This window comes from Pongo abelii, chromosome 2, assembly GCF_028885655.2.
Source record: "Pongo abelii isolate AG06213 chromosome 2, NHGRI_mPonAbe1-v2.0_pri, whole genome shotgun sequence".
In the NCBI taxonomy this organism is placed as follows: Eukaryota; Metazoa; Chordata; class Mammalia; order Primates; family Hominidae; genus Pongo; species Pongo abelii.
The window spans coordinates 143,183,593-143,207,178 of NC_085928.1; the positions used below are offsets into that span (position 1 = coordinate 143,183,593).

A 23,586-nucleotide genomic window follows, 5' to 3' on the forward strand; every position below is an offset into this window, starting at 1 on the left:
CTGAGGAGATGACTTTTGAGCAGTGACGTGATGGAGGTGAAGGAGGCTTGAGTCATGCAAGTGTCTATTGAGCAAGTGTCTCTAGCAGAGGGTTAGAGGAGTCTTTCTCAGAGGTGATGGGCGTCATGCATGGTTTGATCCCTTCTCTTTCAGGCAAATGAAGCAGATGCTGTGACCATTGATAGAGGTTTAGTGTTTGAGGCAGGCCTGGCCCCCTACAGCCTTAAGCCCATCATGGCAGAATTCTATGGGTCAAAAGATGGTGTGTTCTCCCTGGGGACCAGTGTCTCCGGTCCAACACTGCAGCAATGGTGGGTGTGGGTGGCAGGGGCCCTGTCAGCATTACACTTAGTAGGGAACAAAGTTGCTGGAGCTCTTTGGATTGAAGGAGGCTGTCTCTGATGCTAACTCCTGAGGGCTGGGAAATCGGCTTTTCCTGGGCGACTGTAAACTTTGCACATTTTAATAGAAACTCAGCTGGTGCTGCTGGCTGTAGGGTATCTCCAGCCTGAGAGGGGAATGCTGTCCAGAGTCCGTTGCTCACCCAGTGGGGTCTCACCCATGAGAGGCCCCTCTCTGGAGACACACAGGACCTGACTGCCTCTTCCTTGTGCTAACCCTGCCTGGGCAACAGAACATGGGCCTGGGTTTATGGTGAGGAGAGGTTTGGGAGAGTCTAAGAATGAGGCTTTGCCTCTTTCCCATACTTGTCCATTAGTGTTATCGTGTCATCAGTGTGTGTGAGCACAGCTGGCCTCAGTCTGACTCTTGCAGGGCCCTGACATATTCCTGGGACGCCCCTGCATCCTTCATCTCACACCTTTACTTCGTGTTTGAGCTGCAGGGAGAACTGCTGTTGGGAAAAGCGGGAAAAGGAGAAAAGCCCTCAGGGAGAAGCAGAAACATCATGATGGCTGGGCGCTGAAGCTCTCCCTAAGTGCGCTCCACTCAGTAGGCCCTGTAACAGCTGGTGCCCTCGAGGATCCTGTCTCCACTGGCTTGGAGGGACTAGCAGAAAAAAGAACTAGTGTTTATTGCCTTGAAAATGGACGGTGTTCTCTCTCCTGTCAATTAAGGGCTTTTTTTCTTTTCCTAGCCACTTGCAGGGGGATGGTGAGGTCCTAGCATCCCCAGAGTTCTGCATGGTACATGCTCCAGAAGATCAGTGACAATATGGCATCTTCCTTTGGCTCTTCTTCCTCTCTGCTCCTTTGCAGATTCACAAACCCACCATTATGTCATTGCCATGGTGAAGAGGGCACCAACTTCCAGCTGAGCCAGCTCCAAGGCAAGAAGTCCTGCCACATGGGCCTGGGCTGGTTTGCTGGATAGAACATCCCCATCAGTTCACTGCTTCCCCCTAGCTCCCTTGAAACCAATGAGCCAGCTGGGGCTGGGTGTGCCCAGGCAGGGCTCCTGCACCGGTCACCCGCATGGGCTGTGCTGGAGTCACACTGTCACTGTGAAGTGTATGTGTCCACGGCCTCCAAGATGGAGTGAGGGTAAACTGCTTTAAACATGCACTGGCTGGGTGTGTGCACCAGCAACTCCTGGGAGCTGGCAGCTGAGTCTTCTCTGAGGAAAGATGTCAGTCCCACCTTCCTCCTTATCCCTAGTTGCTTGGCTTGACAAGGGCCATCACTGAGGCCCACTAAGAAAAGCCACCTCCCTCCCAGCTTTCCAGAAAGGCTCACTGCGGATTCTAGACACACTGCTGGCACTCAGGCCTACATGCCTTAGGTGAGGGCTTGGGACATGGGCAAGGAAAGGGTGACTGGGCTGGCGCTAGGATTTTTTGTGTTCTCTAGGCTCCCTGTTCAGTTATGTTGAGGCACAGTAAGCCTAGGGTGATTTTTCAGCCCTTGAATGATGATGGCCAGATCTTTTTGAACTCTGTAAAAGTACATCTTTTTGAGTCCAGCCAACCTCTGCAGTGTTGATGTCTGACTGTGACGGGGACAAGTGACTGCAGGGACCTGAGAAGGGCTACAGCCTGGATCGCAGCTCTGGCCATGCTTTGCCCTTTCTGGGAGTGATCACTTGCCTCAGTGTCAGGTGCCACTGGACATCCATCTGGGCAGCTGTGCAGTGGCTGGTAGCCCACCTCCTACCCCCTCCTCGACAAGCTGTCCCAACTTTTCCAGAAGGCATATCCTATGAGCTACCACAGCCTCTGGATACACAAGGGGAGGTTGAGGGGGAGGCGTTTCCTGAGGTAAAGAAGGACTATTGGGGTTTGGCTGACGTGCAAGTGTTCCTGCTGTGTTTAGAGTTCAGCCTGGCCCCTTCCAGCCTCCGTGTGGGTGAATTAGCAGAGCTGCATGCCACTGCGACTGAAGTCTTGATTCAGTGTAGGTCAGCGGCTCTCACACCCTGCAGCGGACAAGCTGGGGAACATTCCTGTGGGTTCCATCACCCCATGAGTGTGATGCCTAAACCCACTGGGACCCTGGGCCACGCACTCCCTCTGGCATGGGCATTGCCAGCCACCTCCGGCAGGCTGCACTGGCTGGCCCCTGCACACCCACTTCCTCAGCCAGTCCTGGGAGGTGTGTGCAGATGCGTGGGCTCTCAGTGAGGGCCACTCTTTTACACACATGTACGACCTGGAGGCCCCAGCCAGCTCATGCCCTGGGGTCCATGTCTCTGTGTTGAGCAGCAGTGTCCAAGTTCTTCTCCAGCAGCTGCATCCCCTGTGAGGACATGAAGAAGTTCCCCCACCTGTGTCAAATGTGTGCAGGGAAAGGGACAGACAAGTGTGCCTGCTCCTCCCAAGAACCGTACTTTGGCTACGCGGGAGCCTTAAGTGAGTGAGACCCCACTGCTCCTCCTCCTCAACCTGACGTTGGGGAGACAAAGGCACAGAGAGCGAACAGGGCCCACCCCAGGCCACCTAGAGCATCAGTGAGAAATCTGGGGTCCCAGGTGCCTCCCATGGCCAAGCCTTGCTCCTAACCATCCACAGAGCACTCTTCTGTGTGGGAGCCCCTGGCCTCCCTAGAGCTTGGGGTCTGCCCGTGTTACCCTCCTAGACAAGGGAATGCTGGGGAGACAGACTTATGTCTAGGACCCTGAGATCTACAGACACGGGTCTGGGCTTTCAGCAGGGCCAAAGGCCAGGACCTCCCAGCTCACAACTTTCTGCTGAGCTGCTTCTTGTGCATGCTTCTCCCCATCTCCCTCTCAGCCCCCTTGCAGGCACCTCTGCACACTCCATGCTCCATAAGAGAAATAGCTACTACTCCAAGGCTATCCAAAGTTGTTAGTCTCCACGTAAAGGCTTTAAGCCTTTAGTTTTATTTATTTATTTTATTTTATTTAAACCTGTTGCTTTTGGCTGCTTTCTAAGAGGAAAATGAGGATCCTTCTTTCCCATCCTGCCTGCTCAGAGTTGTCTGGTTTGGTGACTGCCAGGGCTCCTGGCTGCTTTTGGCCTGGGCTTGGCTGTGGGGTTCAAAGGCCCTTCAGACAAAGCCATCGCCTCTGTGAGGACAGACTGATACTCAGGAACTCTGGGAAAAGCCCTGTGAGCCAGCAGTCCGGGCTGACCCTCAGAGGGGCTGCATGGGGGAGAAGTGAGGCCTGTGCCTGCCTGTGGCTCTCCTGTCAGGTGTCTGAAGGATGGTGTGGACCCCACCCTAGCCAGAGAAGCTGGTTCTTTTTTTTTGGGATGGAATCTCCCTCTGTCGCCAGGCTGGAGTGCAGTGGCATGATCTCGGCTTACTGCAACCTCCGCCTCCCGGGTTCAAGCGATTCTCCTGCCTTAGCCTCCCAAGTAGCTGGGACTACAGGCACATGCCACCACACCCAGCTAATTTTTGTATTTTTAGCAGAGAGAGGGTTTCACCATGTTGCCCAGGATGGTCTTGATCTCTTGACCTTGTGATCCACCCACTTCGGTCTCCCAAAGTGCTGGGATTACAGGCGTGAGCCACCATCTCTAGATATAAGTTGCCTTATATCTGATAGAAATTTAATTTGTTATAAGACCCAGAATCTGGAAACTCAAGTTGCATTATATCTAGAGATGGGTGAAGCTCATTAATGCCACAGGAGAGTTTCTATGTAAGCATTTCTATTATAGTAATTCCCCCTTATCCACAGTATCACTTTACACAGTTGGACTTGTGGCCAACCAAGGTGCAAAAATATTACATTACTACTCTTGCACCTTGGGGCCATTACTAAGTAAAATAAGTTACTGGAACGCAAGCCCTTTGATACCACAGTGGTAGATCTGATCACTGAGAAGGCTACTAAGTAACTAACAGGCGGGTAATGTAGAGAGAGTAGATACAGCATTGACAAAGGGAGGATTCACATCCTGGAAGGGACAGAGCAGGACAGTGTGAGATTCTATCACACTACCAGAACAGCAGGCAATGTAACACTTGTGAATTGCTTATTCCTGGCACTTCCCATTTATGTAGCAGTGTCTTCACAAGAAGGGTGAGTACGGTATAAGAAGATATTTTGAGAGAGAGAGAGGCCATATTCACTTAACTTTTATTACAGTATATTGTTATAATTGTTCGATTTTGGCTGGGCAGAGTGACTCATGCCTGTAATCTCAGCACTTTGGGAGGCTGAGGCAGGAGAATCGCTTAAGCCCAGGAGTTGGAGGCTGCAGCGAGCTATGATCACGCCACTGCCCTCCAGCCTGGGCAACAGAGCAATTCCCTGTCTCAAAAAAAAAAATGGTTCTATTTTTTATTAATTATTGTTGTTAATCTCTTACTGTGCCTAATTTATAAATCAGACTTTATCATAAGTATGTATGTATAGGAAAAAAATACTATATTAGGGTTTGGTACTATCCGTGATTTCTGGCATCCACTGTGGGTCTTAGAACATATCCCCCTTGAATAAGGTGGGACTCTGCTGTATTTGTTCTTTCTTTAGTGCTCAGTTTGATTCATCTATAAATCTACTAAACAAATTTTATGAACATTTAAACAATACTTACTATCTAATAAAACGAGTTGTAATAATCAATTCTCTTAGTCATTGAAATTTCAAATTTAATCACATTCTCCTGAACATTTCATTATAAATGTCTCTCAACTGCTTCAGGCACCTTAAGCAAAACATATAAATTATTGTAAATATTTCAGAACTTATTAGCACATCTGCAATTAAATCTGTTGCAAAAGCATTATTGCCATGGATAAAAATGTATTTCTTCTTCTTTTTTTTTTTTTTTTTACATTTAGGAAAAAACCCAAACTTTTTCAGAATTTTGGACAGTTTACCACAAACAAACAAAATATTTCAGACTAATTGAGTTTCCAGATTCTGGGTCTTATAACAAATTAAATTTCTATCAGATACAGAACATTCGAAACATTTGAAATACAGGTATATATTCACTGTGCTAAGCTCATTTTTATAATAAATGTCTGCTACCTGAGGAGAATTTTAGGTCCTCGCTTTTTACATGGGTCCCAGTTCCTTACAACTTAATGTCTTTCCTAACATGAAATTGACTTCAGTGTCCTTTGTTCCCTTGTTCAGTTATTCACAATTCACTGTCTCCTCATTATTAAACATTGTCTATAATTATTACTCATTATTGCACTGGTTTGTTAGCATTTTGGCAATTGATGCATGTCTTATTATCCACAATTTTAATTAGTGGGGTCACCTATAGGTCTCATCAAATTATTATTATTACACATTGACTACAATTATTACTCATTATTACACTGGTTTGTTAGCATTTTGGCAATTGATGCATGTCTTATTATCCACAATTTTAATTAGTGGGGTCATCTATCGGTCTCATCAAGTTGTTCCAAATAATTATTATGTCCTTTGGATGCTCAAGTTACCACACTTAATGATAGTGGCAGCATCTTCTATCTCCCCCTGAAGTATTTGAAAACATCCTCACTTTATGGAAACAACAGATTGTCCCAGACCATCTTGATTTACCTTTGCCCAAAGTCACTTGTGTGCTATTTTGTAAGATCTCTTCTTGCCTGGTAGGAGAATGTCATGAGACTATGACAATGTGTGAGGGTGGAGAGCCCTGGGCTGCTGCTGCCCCCCTGGGCCTTTGAGTGGCTAAGGTGGAAAAGTGATTTATTTCTGAGGCCATTAGGTCATATTGATTCTCTAAATTTAATTCTAACATTACTAAGTCATTTTGAAATTTTTCTTTTAATGTAAAGATTTAAAACGTATTTTCTAAAGAAAATACTGAATTAAAATTGTAACCACTCACAGGAGCCCTGATAACACTCTTTCTCTTTCAGTTTGAGATTTTATCAACCCCAAAGACCATCTGATGTAGGAGAATAGGGAATTAGGGTAATCAAGGGTTAAGGCATAAGCAATAGGGCAGCAGGTGTAGTCAGTTAGTTCTAGGCAAGATTAGGCAGCATTTAGGCCACATCCTCGCTCCTGTGATAACAAGACTGAAGTCTCCACTTCAGCCTTTAATTGGCCATGGGTCAGTCCTTCATAGGGTATAACCAATTGGAGGCCTCTAAAGGGCACCTGGGGTGTTACCAAATTCTTTTTGCTTAATAAAAACCCTAAAGAACACTGTGATCAAGGCTCTTGAGCTGCTCCCACTCTGTGGAGTGTACTTTCACTTCAGTCAATCTGCACTTTCATTGCTTCTTTCATTGCTTCATTCTCTTGTTGCTTTGTTTGTGCATTTTCTTCAATTCTTTGTTCAATGTGCCAAGAACCTGGACAACTCACAGTCAAGACTTTCTATCCAGTAACACATCTGTATTTGTTTTCTAGGACTGCTGTAGCAGAGTACCATGAACTGGGTGGTTTAAGCAACATAAATGTCTTGTCTGGTACCTCTAGAGGCTAGAATTCCAAGATCATGATGCTGGCAGGGTTGGGTCCTCCTGAGAGCTGTGGGGAGAGTCTGTTCCAGGCCACTCTCCTCGCTTCTGGTGGTTTGCTGCTGATCTTTGGTGTGGCTTGACTCACAGACACATCACTCCAACCTCTGCCTTTATATTCACATGGCCTGTGTGCTGTCTTCTGTGTCCAAACTCCCCCTTTTCATAAGGACACCAGTCATATTGGATTAGGGGTCCACCCTATCCCAGTGTGACCGCATCTTAACTAATTACGTTTTCAAGGATCCTGTTTCCAAATAAGATCACATTCTGAGGTAATGTGGATTAGGACTTCAATATATGAATTTATTGAACCCACAACACTTTTCAATACCTAGACAATGGAATCAAAGAAACTGTTTTCCTCATAAGGTCTTTCTGGTTCATCTTTGTACCTGCAGGTTACCCTGACTGGGCCCCTAGACCTCCTTCCATCTCTCAACCCTCTCACCTTTCTGCAGGAGGCTCTGCATCAAAGCGAATGTGGCCCCTTTAGTGGGGGACCTGGGCCATCCTGACATGGTAATGCGACAGCCCCAGACTAGTTACCTTAAGTCTCTGAGTCTCAGTTTCCTAATCTGTAGAATGGGATAATCATATTACTGGCCTCTCCAAGTTCTTGTGAGGATTAAATGCGACAGAGCCTGGAGAGCCTTCAGCAAGTCTTTGATGAGCTATGAGTGCACAGTACACATTTGCTGTCACCATTCCTATTAGCAGAGCCACAGAGAAGTGGGGCAGTCGGAGGGCCCTGGGCCAGGCACACCGCCCAGCCCTGCAGTGAGATTGTGAACTAGGTGTTTCACTCCTCAGGCCTCTAGTCCTTATCTGTTTTTGGAAAAAAATTCTCTCTCAGTCCTCTTCAGGCCACATATTTGATGGTTCGGTGAGGGGCATCGGTCATCCTAACTACGGCTCATGGCTCTCCTGTGTTAGGCTCACCTGGGCTTTCCCTCCCCCAGAGAACCTGGCAAACCACGCTGACAGGGACCAGTATGAGCTGCTTTGCCTGAACAACACCGGGAAGCCGGTAGTTGGATACAAGTCCTGCCATTTGGCCTGGGTCCCTTCTCATGCTGTCATGGCCCAAAGTGTGGGTGGCAAGGAGGACTTGATCTGGAAGCTTCTCAACCAGGTCCAGGTATCCCCACCCGCCATCCTCCCCTCTGGCTTAGTGCTCCCTGCTTAGATTTGGAGGGAGGTTAACTTCCTTGCCTTCTTGTCACTCTGGATGTCCTGGTGTGTTCAGGGTACGGTGGGAGCCATGCCACACGTGATCCTCTTCACTGACAAGCCGCTCAGTCTATATGTATTATAGACAGCAAAGGAATAAAACCTCGTCTGGAACCACGAACCTGGTGGACTAAAGACTCTCTGCAGAAGTCCTTCTTGTCCCATTTAATTATTTTTCATTCTAAACGGGTCCTCAGGATGAGCTCACATGCCTCTCTTCCTCCACAAAGTCCTCCCCTGTCATCCCATGGCATGTGATCCCGCCCTCCTGACAACTCTGCCAATGCTCTCTCCTTAGCACTTGGGGATTCAGAGATGAACTAGGCAAAGACTTGTCTTGAGTTGTTCACAGATGAGTGTGGGAGGCACACAAGTATGCATTCTTACCCGATGGAATTGCACTACCTCATGGACATGGATGGTGTCCTTTGTGGAGGACAAAGGGACTGATTTGCAGGGTGTATCTGGGAAAGTTCCTGGGCCCTGGGGAGTAACTGTGTGCATCCTAAGGAGTTGGGGGATGGGAGTTGTCAGGGAGGGCAGCAGGTAACATTTCATGTAGAGTCGCTGCAAAAGCAAACACCAGCCAGCCATTTGAAAGAGCACGTGGGTAGGTGCTGCTGTGAGCTATGTCAGGAGTGGCTTTGGGCCAGTCAACTGGAGTCATAGGCAAAGAGCCCTTTGGTTTTTGGAGGCCACAAAGGGGAAGGGACCGTTTGGTGTCCCACAGCTGGTCCTTCAGTGGCAGGCTTGGCGTGGGGAGAAGAGGAGCTCAGGAAATCTGATCGCAGCCCGTGGTGCTGGATCACCAGCCTCTTCAGGATGGAGACTGCCACAGGTGCTTAGGGTGATCAGATGGCCGGAGGGTGAGGCAGCCTTTGCTGAACTGCCCCATGGGAACACAGAGCCGCAGCCCATAGTAGAAAGGGATGGATCTGGAGGATGGCGCCTGGCAGTTTCCTTGAGGCCACACCAGACACACAAGCTGGGATCTGAGGAGAGCTTTCCCTCACCATGAGCCAGGGATGCTGGGGATCTTGGCCACTGTCTTCACCCTCAGACACTCATATCTTGCTTTCTGTTTCCCTTGTCTGTTTTGGGGTTTGTTTTACCTTTACCTCTATGCCATCCTCCTTCCTTCACCATCTCTTGTCCTTTGAACAGGAACATTTTGGAAAAGACAAGTCATCAGAATTTCAGCTCTTTGGCTCTCCTAACGAGACAGATCTGCTGTTTACTGATGCTGCCCATGGGTTTTTAATGGTCCCAACCTAAGATGGATGCCAAGCTGTACCTGGGAGATGAGTGTTTTTCTGCGACTCAGGATCCCAAAAGAGGTATGTAAGGTCCCAGGAGGGACCTGGCCAGCTTGGGCAGCAGGGTGGGGTGGGGCCATCATGGGAGGCTTTCCAGGTGCCTGCAAGCTTCACCCAAAGTTTATTGGCCTGCAGAGCCCAAGGGAGCTACTAACTGCATTGGGTTAATGAGGGGGTTTTCTGTGATTAGAAAAGGGCTTTAAAGGCCTTCATATTCTAGACAACTTGAAGTCGTGATGGCCCTGGCTCCTTTTTATTAGCTGAGGTCATCCCACCCAGGGTGGGTCTATTCGACATGGAGTATAAAAATAGTCCATCCTAAACTGAAGTGGGAACGTGGCCACTACCACCATCCAGAGGTTTCTGGTGTGGCCATCCACTGGATCTCTATGGTTTATTTCTTCCTTCTTTCCTTCTTCTAGCTTTGCCCTCCATTTAGTCAACCAGTAGGTATTTGCATCTACAGAAGAGCAGCCACTGTGTTAGACATGGGCATATGGTGGTGAACAAAGACACTGGGTGAGGGGAGAGCAAGCAGACCCAGCCAGAACAGAACTCGTGACTGCCAAGTGGGGCATGCTTCCTGGATGGGGAGCCCAGTCTTGCAAGAGAAAACCCCGGAAGGCCCTGAGCTGGGCTGGTGCTCAGAGAGGCCTCCCTGGGGAGGTGATGCCTGAGGAGCTGAGGTCAGGATCAGGGGCAAGCTCTGTCTTCACTGATTTTTCTGAGAACTGAGTTTCCCATTTCTCCTGGAAGGTGACAGGCAGGAATTAGCAGTGTCATGGGAATGAGACATGTCAGCTCTGCTGCTGCCAGTGAGGGCCTCACTGGACAGCCACTCTGCAGCACTAAGCTCCCGGACCCACCTGGGGCTTCCTTTGGATCCCTCCACCTGGCCTAATGCGGAAGACTCCCGAGGGTGCGGTGGTGCGCAGTGGGCCACCGTGAGAGGGCCAAGTGTGATGAGTGGAGTGCTGTGAGAGGTGGTGCCTTGGCGTGCACCATGGAGGAGACCCCAGACGACTGCATCACTGCCATCACAGTTGGAGGGCCCTGCTTTTAAGGCTGGGCTCAGACACTCCGACACACAGCACTTCTGCCAAATCTGGCATTGAAGATCTTCCCAAATGCCTCTTCCTCAGTCTCCAGGATAAGGACACCTGTTGTGTGCTGCCTCCCACTCACCCCACAGGCTCCTCCAGCTCTGGGCAGGGCAGAAACACAGAGCCAGTCCAAGAGCTGGACTCCTAGGGGGCTCAGCTCTGGAGTCCAGTTAGCTCAGTGGAGTGTCTTGCCTAGGAGTCTCAGGAAGTAGGGTGACATTCCGGGCTATGGTCAGGGCTACTGTGAATTGTGAAAGCAGATCAACCTTTTCAATCCTTTAATTGTAAGTTTATTTCTTCTGGTTATAAAATATTATAATAAATAAATAAAAATAGGGCTGCAGTGAGCCATGGTCACACCACTGCACTCTAGCCTGGATGACAGAGCAAGACCCTGTCTCTAAAAAAATCAGAAAGTAAAAATAAAATCATTCGCAACTTCGTCACTCAGAGATCATGTGATAATGATCTCTGAGTGACCAAGTTGCGAATGATTTTATTTATTTTATTTATTATGATCTCTGAGTGATGAAATTGTGTTGTTATTAACTTTATGAGCAGAACTACTTTTGTGATTAGGAAAAAATAAACTTATAAATAAAGAATGAAAATTTGACAAACTTAGAAGGCTATGCACCCGTTTCATTTTGTTTTGTTTAACTTGAGAAGACCCTCATCTTGGTAAACTTTCCTAGCACCAATTCCTAAGATTAAGATCTTGATGGTTATGTAGTCTCCTAAATGTGTCAATTGTAAGGATTAAGTAAATCTGAGTACTTATAACATTGCCTGGCATATAGTTAGCAGTAAGTAAGTGTTAGCAATTATTATTATTCAAAATCCCAGGGACAGTTGGTATATTTTCTTAAATAATGAAACACTCATTTAAATAATGGCTATGTAATATTCCACCAAGTATGTTGACCTCCATTTAACCCATTTCTCAGTGTTTATATTTGAGTTATTTCCAAATCCTTTGCTATTATAGACAATGTGGGATTGAAAAATCTTTGTATCTATAAATGCCTACATTTCTGAGTATATCTTTAATATTAATGGTAACTAATTTTTCTGTAGTTACTGTGTGTCAAGCATGTTTATGAGCTCTTAAACTGTATTACTCATTTAGTCTTCATGATAAACCTATGGGGTATAATTTTTACCCAACTTATGGATGGAAAAATGTAAATAGCATAGTATTGAGGGAAACATGCTTTGGGGTAGACAGATCTTGGAGGCCATCTGGAATAGTGGTTACAAGGAATTAAATTGCCTAGGTTTAAGTCTTAGCAGCTGTTGATTGATTGGACAAACTTAACCTCTCTGCTTTCATTTATAAAAGAGGGGAAATTCTAGTATCTAGCTTATTGAAGTTTGTGAGGAATATATGAGGTAATCACTGTGAAGTGTTTAGAAAGGAGCTTGGCACATAATAAGGCTTGGTAAGTTTTTGCTGCTGTAGTCACTGTTTTTAGATTTCTAGAAGGGTAGTGAAAAGGTCAAAAGCAAAGAGCATGTATGTGTATGTTTTTATCTTGGTGACCTTATCTATAAGTATACATTTTTTACTCTATTAGAAAAATTAATTGATTAAAATAATAAGTGAATTATTAGTGTATTATCTAGAGAAATGAATTATTTATTGAAAATCTTTGTTGTGCCAGGCACTGAGTACAGTGCTAGTGGGATTATGGGAACAGATTTGAACTCCATTATCTGGAAGAAACGTATCCCATAGAAACAAGTTAAATGCATTTCCTGAGTCGGGCCATGTTAATCGTTGAGTTGAGTGACTATAGTCACAAAGAAGGGGTGGTGAGGTCATGTCCAGGATGCAGCATGGGTCTCATCAGAGGACACAGAGATGTCCAGGGGGCATGACCTGGGTTGGAACTTGTTCCCAGGTCAACAGGCCAAGAGCATGTCCAGTTTTTTAAACCCTGTGTTTACATGGCAGAAGCTTTGAGTGATCCACAATTGGTTAATCACAAGGACGTTTACATGAAGCCAAAGAAATGAGAACCTCTGAGGGTCAGAGGCCCAGGAGACAGCTATTGTGCTATTGGTGCTATTGATTTGTTTCTTAACTTCAGAAAGGAGAAGCTGATGCTATGAGCTTGAATGCAGGATTCATCTACATAGCAGGCAAATGTGGTCTGGTGCCTGTCCTGGCAGAGAACAACAGTAAGAGGAGGGGAGTGTCCTTCTGCATTTTTTCTGTCCACAGTTCCCCTGGGCTGTGGGCATAGAAAGATGAGGAAATAGTTTAGTGTTGAGATAATAACTATTGTTGGAGTGTACGGAGCTAGTAGAAAAAAAATCTCCCTCTCCTGGAGCCAGAAACAATTAAGATATAGACAAAGGAATTAGGCAGAAAGAGATCAAAATAACACCTTTACTTCTGAGACTGGGATACTGGAGTGTGTGATGTAGAGCTGGCATGGGGCTACAAGTCACCCTTACCTTAAAGTTGCCCACTAGTTCAGGAAAACGGGTCTGATGGCTTATGCCATGACTAAGGGCAAAGGGAAACACGTTTTGTCATAGGTGAGAAGACCCAAACAACTCTCTCCCCTTTGTCTTCAAGAAAGAAAGAGGGGCTGAGCCACACGTGCTCATGATCCTTCACCCAGATGCACTGGGTGGTTGAGAAGGTGGTGCTGCAAGTTCATGTTCTTTAGTGGGGATCCATCCACATGGAAAAATGAAGCCGGCGTAAAAGAGGGTTTCCCTAATATCATTGATTACAGCTCATCTGCTACATTATCTTTCAAAACAAAACGACTCTGTGAAGTGAATAGTGGTATCTCCATTTTATAGCTGTAAAAACTGAGGCTTAGAAAAGATAAGTGATGGGTCGGGCGCGGTGGCTCACACCTGTAATCCCAGCACTTTGGGAGGCCGAGGTGGGCGGATCACGTGAGGTCAGGAGTTCGAGACCAGCCTGGCCAACATGGCGAAACCCCGTCTCTACTAAAAATACAAAAATTAGCCGGGCATGGCAGCAGGCACCTGTAATCCCAGCTACAGGGAGGCTGAGGCAGGAGAATCGCTTGAATTTGGGAGGCGGAGGTTGCGGTGAGCTGAGATCGTGTCATTGCACTCCAGCCTGGGCAACAACAGTGAAACTCTATCTCAAAAAAAAAGGATAAGTGATGTTTCCATTGTAAAATAAAGACTGAATCCAGATCTTTCTGACTCCCTGGACTGGGTTCTTGCCCTCCCGTATAGCAAAAATAATGATTGCCTACCACAGTCTAAGACTCTGAAGGGAAGAAAGATATCAGGATGACTTATTACACAGCTAATGCAAAGGGATATGACCTCTCCCTCTCTTCCCCTTCAATGAGCACCTCCACTTTCTTTGCCTGCATCTGCTAGAGTACTGGGGAGATTTTGGGATGGAACCTATGTTCAAATTGGAAAGAGCAGAAGAGGGTAAAATGGGCTTGCAGAACCTTAACCCACTGATACCCAATGATACCTTGCTCATATTATTATTGACTATTGAGATTGAGAAGCTCCTGACTTTGGATGGAGTAATGTGAGGATTTAATGTCATGTACCTTGATTGTTTTTCTTTTTCTTTTCAGAACACTTTAGGTCTAAGTCTGTGAATTTACCCATGGAAGGTGAGTTAGAATCAGTAACACTGGCTCAAAGGTAAAGGCCCATTGTTGGGGAGAGGAAAGCTTAAAAACAAATAAAAATGACTGGAGGTGGAAAAAAATTCACAGTTAATTGTTAAGATGCAAACCTATCCTGGGACTGTAATAATACTATTTGCAGGGTACTTTATAGTTGGCAAAGGACTCCTGTTTGCACTATTCCCATTCCCTCTTCTCAGCAACCCTGGAGTACGTGGGCATTGTTGTCTCATGTTATGGAGCTGGAGACTCAGGGACTGTGTGACTTGCCCAGGTCACACAGCCAGGAGGTGGCTGCACCTGGGTTTGAGAAGAGGAGGAATAACTGGAAACCCCAGGCCCTTCCTGGCACCACACTGCGCCTGAGCACATGCCGCCTGCCCATCTCCGTATGAAGGTCCACACCGGGGCCCATTCCTGGTATTTCTGGGCTAAGTAGAGACCTCATGAGAGAAGGAGATTCATAGATGCTGATAATGAAGATGAGGAGGAAAATAAAATCCACCTTTCAGCTTTTAGCCAGCTGGAGCTTGATAGCAGGGGAGTTATCAGTCTTTAGAGTAGAAGACCACCACTAGGGGGCAAGTTCCTCCATTTTGTGCCTCCAGATAAGCAAAGAGGGTCTGTCTCTAGTACCTACTCTTGGAAAATGGATAGAGCAGTGGTTCTCAGGTGTCGTCTCTGGACCCGCAGCATCAGCATCCCCTGGGAGTTTGTTGGGAACAAAAATTTTGGGGCTCCATCCTAGATCTGAGTCAGAAGCTCTGGGGCTGGGGCTAGCAATCTATGTTTTAACAAATTTAATGCACATTACAGTTTGAAAACTGCTGTGATAGAGAATCCTGAGGTGAAAACCAAGTGCATACTTGGGTTTAGAGTTTCTTCTGAGGCAGGATGGCTGGGGAAGGTGAGGGATTTGGAGCATCACAGCACAAGGAGCTGTGGTCTCTGTCCCCTGCTGAGCACTGGGTCATAGGACCCTGCACAGCCCACCCTGCACAAAGGCCACTGGAGTGCAAAGTTGAGGCATCATTTCCCTGCTCACCTGCAGCATCTCCCCTTCCTGTGTGGCAGGACCCCAGCCCAGGGATATGCTGTACCTCATCCCTCTCTGCTATCATGGCTAAGAAGTCTTCTCTAAATTGTGTCTTCATCCCTAATCCCAAAGTCCAGCAAACAACCTTCTATCTGCTATGTATTCTATTCTGATCATTTATAATCAGAAACAACCCTAACTGCTTCAAGAGTAGTTGACATTTTCAGAAACTGCAATGATACACAAATGTAGATCAACAAGCATGCTTAGAGGATGGTTTAGACACCAGCAGAGTGGCTGACTGTGATGGAGAAGGTGCCATCTGAGTAGAGAGGGGGAGAGTTAACCTCAGAGTCACACACACACACACACACCCACGCGCACGCGCGCGCATGGAAAGATGGATGACAATAATGAATGCCATAGGTACAGAAATAGTGGCATTGAAGGAAGGCACTATGACAGCATTTGGCTACCAGACTGGTGTCATGGACCACAGTGTGGTAGGCAAGGGCTTGCCATGGCCTCAGGAGAACCTGCTTCACTGGGAGGGGCCTCCAGTCCTGCTTCTGCACTACTGCTGGAAAGCTATCTCCCTAACCTGCTCTTCCTGTTCCTGATGTGCCTATGCTCATATCTGCACCTCTGATCCCCATCAGTCACTCCAGGAGGGGTTCCACTGCCACCATTTAACTGAAGAAAAATTTAGGCTCCTAGATGATAAGGACACATCTGAGGTCACTTAGGAAGGACAAGACAGACCTTCCACCTGCCGTGTTGACTCCCAACTTCTCCAAGTTTGAATTTGTAGAGACCTGATCTACAACACAGAGAAAAGGTGTGTACACGGGGAAAGCAGGGAGTGGTGAGCCACATTATTTTCTAATTCTAAGAATTTATGATTCAAATCTTATTATTCTTTTCAGTTTGCAGTTCAACCTTACTCAACAAGCACAATTCAGTTATATAGTATTGGCACTGGAATAAATGAAATATTCGTGATATTCTCATTAGAATCAGGAGCAAGGCAAGAATGCCCACTCCCACCAAAGGTATTCAGCATTATATTGGAAGTAAATGCAGTAAGATAAGAAAAAGAGTTGGGTTTTTTAAATATTGGGAAAGAGAAGAGAGAATAAATTGTCATTATTAGAAAATATTATTGTAAACCTAGAAAATCAGAGACTTAACATTAAAAAATAACTCATTAAAGCTTTCTTTTGAACTTATATTCAACAGAAAAACTTAAACAAGTGCATACTCATAATTATAAACATTTATAGAAATAAATGGGTTTTAATAGGGGAAAATGGGCCATAATAAAAATACCTACCAGTATAGATACGATACGTCCATATATAATAAGATATAACTTAGATTCAGCCAAATAACAGAATGATGTAGCCATATCTATCACTACTGAATCAAAGAAGTGTCTGCAATATATTATTGAGGAGGAATAAAGCAACTCACAGAAAATAATGCAGCAAGACTCCATCTCAAAAAAAGAGAAAATAATACATAGCAAGATTCTATTGAAAAAGTACAGTGTATGTATGTGTATGTGGGTGCATGTATGTAGACATAGCTAGGGAGCAGTAGTGTTAGTCTGTTTGGCTCAGTACCTAATAATGATAGCTATTGGGAGGGTCCTCTACTAGAGTAACATGAGGGGTTTAAGATATTCCCTCTCCCCAGGGAGAGTGACAGGCAGGGGCTAGCAGCAGTAGCTCTAAAATATATTTTCAGAGTGCCCTGGAGGTGTGATGATAGTATCTTGGCACCCCTTCCACTAATATATATATGTAAATATGTGTGTGCAAACATATATATAAATTTATAATGTATACATTTACAAATATGTATACTTATTTGTATATATGTATAAATACATAGTATATAAGTAAATGCTATATGTATATATTTAAATGTATAGGTTTGTTTTTTTTTTTTTTCCAAAAGAGCAACTTACTGCCAGCGAAGTCTTCTCTGAGATGGTCTTGCTGTCTGCTTCAAAGGACAGACAGAGTGCATCACTGAGGGGTCAGTAAAGAAATGAAGCACTATTTTAAGCAGGAAGGGATTTAATACAGGGAATTAAATGTTAACAAAAAGTGGACACTAGGTTCCTGGAATGACTCCCACCCATAGTGAAACAGCTGACTCCCTAGGAGACCTACTACCCGCAAGACCTATACTAGTACAGTGATTTCAAGACACATCCTGTAGCTGTGACCAAGGGATAGGAAGCCAGAATTGATAGTGGCTGTTGCTGCTGCATTTGCTACAATAGCTTTTAATCCTCTAGGATGGAGAAGGGATACTAGAGATCTGGACAGAAAAGCCTAACATCTCCAAGAATTTATTTCCTAGCAGAAAAGAGGTGAGGGGGAAGGCAAAGACTTCTATGTGACTTCCACCTTCCAAATTTCACACATCCTAATTGACACTAAGAACACAGCTGCAAGGAAACATTGGAAGTGTAGTTTCCATATTTCCAGCCAGAAGGGGGACAGGATGGAAATGGAGAATACCAGCTCCAGCATAGCCACCATATGGAGATAGCATTTAATGGCCCGGTGCAGGAGGGCTGGCCAGATCTCACTGGATCGTACATTCTTCCTCCTCCTTCCCCTTCTCTCCCTGAAAAAAGAGAAATTGCATCTTGGTATTTCAATTTCTAGGCTATTATGTCATGGCTGTGGTTAAGAAATCAGATGCTGATGTCACCTGGAACTCTCTTTGAGGCAAGAAGTCCTGCCACACTGCAGTTGGCACTTCTGCAAGCTGGAACATCCCCATGGGCTTAATATACAATCAAACCGGGTCCTGTAAATGTGGTGAGTATGTTCTGGGAGGTGTTGTGGCAGTTCATTCCCTGTGCCTGTGCCTGGGTAAAGGAGAAATTCAGTTTGATGAATGGCAGAAAATGCCATAAATGGGTGGTGGGCTTAAGAGCTTGACAGAAATTGTGGGCGAGCCTCACATCTCCTTGAGCAGGTCCTTCTCCTTCTCATCCTTTTGCTTCTGAGGAGAATACCCTGGCCCAAAGGGCAGATCTCAGGGAAATAGCTCTATTCTTGATGTCTCACAAATGGCTCAGGGAACAAGCCTGGGTTCGCAAAGCAAGACCGGGCTGGATGCGTTGGTGCGCACGAGTGTGTTGTTTTCACATATAAACCGAAATGGCTGCCTTCTTAATTGGAAACCTTCCACCAGTAAGTCCTGGAGTGCTGTTTTTCATGTTCATCCTCATCTCTCCCATCCAAGTACTAGCAAGGCCTGACCCTGCTTAGCTTCCGAGATCAGACAAGATCAGGCACATTCAGGGTGGTATGGCCGTAGACCATCCTCATCTCTCTTAGATGCATTCATCATTTCAGCTATGCTCATGCCACTACCTAAGAGGCTCCTGCTCCTCTGCTTTCCCCAACTCTCTGAAAATCCCAGCCCTGATTGAATCCTATTACCTGCTCTCTTTTTCACCTGAGCAGCTGAACGTGGCTGGAGAGTGTCACAGGGCAGCAGAGCAGTTTGTGTCACTGGAATGCTTCAGGCACTGTCGTTGGTGTGCCCCCAACATTAAAAACACCCCCACCACTTCTCTGCTCCACATGCCACATTTCCCGGTGATTCTCCTGATGTCCTAATTGTCCACACACCTCAAACCCACACCATCTACTACCTTTCTTAGCAGACCATTTCACCTGCACCTGCAGGAGACAAAGAAACCATCAGAGAAGTTTCCCTTAACATCCCCCTGCCAAAACTGCGGGCCTCCTGGGGCTGTACCTCCCCACCTCCTCCTCCCCAGCCATTCCCTCTACCTGCACTTGGGTGCAGGTCACTCCCATGTTCCCTTCCACAGTCTCAACCCTCAGTTATTACTTCTCCTTCTGGTGTGTCCAACAATTTCTCTCAACATGTAAACACACCCAATGTTTTCTATCTTTAAAATTGCTCCCCCCCCCGCCCAACATTCTCCTGCAGCTCCTGCCTTCCTTCCCTCCTCCTCTTTAAGGCCACCGTGATCAAAGTGTTGTTGGAACCACTCCCCTTCCACTCACTCCTCAACTCCCTGCCGCCTGGCTCCTCTGCATCACTTCACAGGAAGGATTCTGGTCAAGCCACCAGTGGCCTCCATACTGCTCAGTTGGAAGGATGTGCTTCCGTTGCTTCCCCCGTGATCTCTCAGCAGCATTTCCTCATATCGCCCTGAAATAATATCTCCTGGCTTTTATGAAAACACACTGGCTTGGTTTTTCTTCTACTCTCTCAAGGTCCCCATTTTCCAATCTAGTTAAGAAACGTTTGCATTGCTAAATGAAACTCTTTTTCCCAATCTCAACGGAATCCCCAAGCACTCACATCCATGCCCACAGCCTCGATTGCCATCCAAAGGGGTGTTACACATACAAAGCTAGGCACATGATAAGCACTAGGTAAATGCTTTTTATCTATCTCTGTGTTGATAATTGTCAAGTTCTTATCCCCAGCACAGATCTCTCCTTAGCCTCCAGACATGTATGTATTGAACTGCCTATTTGACATCTCTAGATGGATATCTCAGAAGCACACTAAGCTCATCCTGTTCAAAACTGAATGTACCATCCCTGCCGAGCCTGGTCCTTTTTCAGAACTACCTGGTGTGGTGGAGGACCCTACAGTCCATCCGCTTGTGCCCGCTGGAAGCCTCATCCTCCACACAGCCATCTATCTCCAGGGGTGCCGTTTTCTCCTCCTTCCACTCATCTCCCTCCCCTTTGTGCTCCTCTAGCCCCAGCTGCCCTCATTTCCCCTGAACTTCTCCAGGAGCCTGGCACCCGAACTCCACATCCGCTCTGGTTTCCATCCACCCTGTTGCCAGGCCAATCTTTGCAAAGTGCAGATATGACCACATCCAGCTTACTGCCCCTGGCCCAGCATTGTCTAAAACCCTTCAGAGACTTCTCATCTCTCTAAAGATAAAGAACAAAACTAATGACGGTAAAAGGGTCTGGACCCTGCCCCGCACTGCACTCACCACCATTTTCTTGGTGGTTTAGTCCTGAAGGCCTCCATGAGGCTCTCTGTGCCGTGCCTCCACCCCACCCCAACACAGGCCTGTGCAGATGCTGGTCCCCTGTCTGGAGGGCTCTTCCCCTCCACCCTTCACTTGGGCAACTCCTACTCACTCTTCATGTCTCGGCTTAAACCTTCTCCCTGACCCCTAGGGCTGCAAGGGGCTCTTTTATTGTAGCTTCATGGAACCCTATTATTTTTTCCCAGAGCAAAGAGGGAAACAGGAATTTACTGGTGTGGTTACTTGAGTTCTGACTATCACCCTACAGGCTGCAAGTTTTCAAGAGGGCAGAGCCTGTGTCTGATTTCCTCATGGTGGTGCCCTGGAGCCCAGCACAGGGCTTGGCAGCTGTGCCTCTCTAGACTCTTCCTGGACTTGAAGCTGTGATGGCACACCTTGTGAAAAAGGGCAACGGCAGCAGAGCCCAGAAAACATGTGCTCCGGGTTCCGCGAGCCAGGACTTCTCTTTTGTCCCCTCACTGTTAAACTCTGTGTCCATCTTTTGATGCCACTGCCCTGTGCTGGGATGGAGTAGACCTCTGTGAGCTCACAGACCCTTGATCCAACTTGAGTCAGTTCCCGTTTACTTATCTCCAGCTGGAACCTTTTTTTTTTAAATTCCATAAAGTCTTGCTTTTAACAATATGTTACAAATAACTGAATGTGTCTTTATCAGGCAATTTTGGGGACAGAATCTGAGGCTTTCTTGCTAACACAGGCAGGGAGGGCTGATCCTGACCTCCGGTTGTCCTTTCTCGCAGATGATTTCTTCAGTCGCACTTGTGCCCCTGGGTCTAATCTGGATTCCCTTCTCTGTGCTCTGTGTGGTGGCAGGTGTAATCCTGCCCACACATGGGGTCACAACAGCCAGGAGAGATACTACGGCTCCAGTGGGACTTTCAGGCAAGTAGTGTCTGTGCACCACCTTTATCTTTGCACCAACCCAGTACATTTCTTGTCCTGTCACTTCTTCCATCATCCCAGCATCTGGCTGCTGCATTTGGAAGGAGCCAGAATCTAGGAAACAGAACTACTGCAAATTTTGAATGGCTCCAATGACTCAAGTCCAGCTCTTCTCTAGGGCACTCTCCTGCAGACCCAGATGATTTAGGGCACCTTAGGGCACCTAGGGAGAAGCAAGAATGATGGTGGCAGAGTCACAACTCTAGTTCTACTTTTGCCACTTTCTTCTGTGTGATTGTGGACAAGTCAAGAATCCATCAGAGCCTTGGTTTAAAATCACAGGAGGGACACCAGACACCTCACTTCTTACACTTGGCTGGTAAGTATATTTTAAAAATAGATATTCCTGGGCTCCTCCATCCATTCAAAAAATATTTATTGAGCACCTAATAGGTATTGTTCTAACTAGAGGTGTTACAGCAGTTAAGCTGTTACCAACCATGGGTTCTTGGGCTCTCAATGCAATAGAAATTGTCATAAGGCCAAGATAGTTTTCCCAGACAAGGCTTTGTTGGAGCTTATGCCCAGGAATACGGGAGGCAACACAAGGGAGAGAGAATTTTCTGGCTGGCTCCCCAGAGGGTGTTGAAAAGGAAGTTGTAAAGGGGCCACGGTGAGAAAGGAGTGATGTCTAGGAATGTAGAGGCAGGGAACTTTTAGCACCTCCACAGTTTGATGACATGCTTCTTCATGCATCGCATGTCTTATAAGCATGTTACATCTCCACCCCTGGGTGTGATTTTTCGTATTATAATGAAGCTAAAGTGAAGGATCAGTCATTCTCCTGGCCTTGCGTGCATGTGGGAGATAGTAAGATTTATGGTGGGAGCTGCTGCTTTTAGCTTCCTCAGGGTCCGGCAGTCAGCAGGTATGGCTCCTTGAGCAAGGTTTATGTTGCAAGGTCTGGAGGGGCTGGTTGGGGTCCCTGCCACCCATGGGGCCTCCCCTCTACCAGTTTGCAGTGAGGTCCTTGGTGGGGTATGGGGGGTACCAAGTCCTGTCCCTCTTCTGTCTCAAAGCCACACATAATACCTGTCCCTCCCCTGCTCCCAGTCTTCTGGGGAAAGTAGGACAACAGCACATAAATAAAGGGCAGGATACTTTCCAACTGTAAGTGCTACTGAGGAACCAAGGGAGGCGATGCAGCAGCAACCAGTTTTAGAAATTTTAGAAAAGGTGGTCAGGGCAGGCCTCAGCAGGCAGAGGGGTCATGTGGGAATCAGGCCTGAGAAAACCTGGAGGAAGAGCAACCTGGGATGAAGGAACAGCAAGCACAAAGGCATAGGGGCAGGGCAAGGCAAGCTGTGTGGAGGCCAGAGAAGAAGGTCTGTGGATGAGGGCACGGAGAGAGAGGCACTGGCTGTCTCGGAGCCCTATTGGCCTGGCTAAGGACATAGATTTAACTCTAGGTATTGTGGGCAGTGCTGGACCTTTGAGGAAGCAGGGCAATGCTGTATGAATGAGTTATGTGAACAATGTATGAGGCTCTAGAAAGTTCTCTTTTATTCATAGACACCAGGGTATTCCACTACCAGACTACTTTGTCCTGCCCTCTCCAAAGTTTTCTCTCTTTCATAAGCCGTGCATAAATTACATATTTTCACAGATCTGCAACAACATATACTATCATTACATTAAATCTGGATGAAATCGCTTAATTTTTCTTTACATCAGAAGGTGCATCGGTATTAGGCTTGATGGTCTGTCTAGAACCACAACTTCTTCCGAAATGAACATACACATAAAAAGCAGTCTTAGCTTCAAACCACTCATTCTCCCCATCTCCTACCTGTCTTTTCATTTCCTTGAGGTTTTTTTTTTTTTTTTTTTTTTTAGATGGAGTCTTGCTCTGTCACCTAGGCTGGAGTGTGGTGGTGCGATCTCGGCTCAATGAAACCTCCGCCTCCTGGGTTGAAGCAGTTTTCCTGCCTCAGCCTCCCGAGTAGCTGGGATTACAGGTGCCCACCACCATGCCCAGCTAATTTTTGTATTTTTAGTAGAGACGGGGTTTCACCATGTTGGCCAAGCTGGTCTTGAACTCCTGACCTCAGGTGATCCACCCGCCTCGGCCTCCCAAAGTGCTGGGATTACAGGTGTGAGCCACCACACCCAGCCCTTTAAGTTTCTTGACTCCTCTAGCCATTCACTCCTGCTGACCTGTGATCTATTGATCCTGCACCTTTCCCCATGGCCTTTGTTTCTATCCTTTCCAAGCATACATTTCACAATCAACTGTGCCTGCACTTCCAGGCTGGCTGGTTTCCCTTTAAGTGATGAGGACCCTGTTAAATGAGCCATGTATCTCTAGTCCTCCCACTACCCCATTTCTCCTAGAAGACAATTCCATACTTTCTCCTCTC

At 46.5% G+C, this 23,586-nt stretch overlaps 2 protein-coding genes across 2 annotated transcripts in view; both read left to right on the forward strand.

The window, feature by feature from the left end:
• The first annotated feature begins 2,703 nt into the window (after positions 1–2,703).
• On the forward strand, positions 2,704–21,417 carry LOC134761090 (inhibitor of carbonic anhydrase-like). The gene is given in 10 exon segments (XM_063722427.1): positions 2,704–2,806; positions 3,415–3,485; positions 7,268–7,361; positions 7,664–8,007; positions 9,264–9,368; positions 9,370–9,436; positions 14,112–14,150; positions 17,161–17,244; positions 17,886–18,041; positions 21,025–21,417. Coding segments are annotated over 9 exon segments (969 nt in total). The 3' UTR covers positions 17,948–18,041; positions 21,025–21,417.
• A 23-nt stretch (positions 21,418–21,440) lies between these two features.
• TF (transferrin) overlaps positions 21,441–23,586 on the forward strand; it is a 58,822-nt gene continuing 56,676 nt past the window's right edge. The window contains exon 1 of the mRNA XM_054550462.2: positions 21,441–21,545. The gene's annotated coding sequence lies outside the window, so the exon portion shown is untranslated. The remainder of the gene's footprint in view (positions 21,546–23,586) is intronic.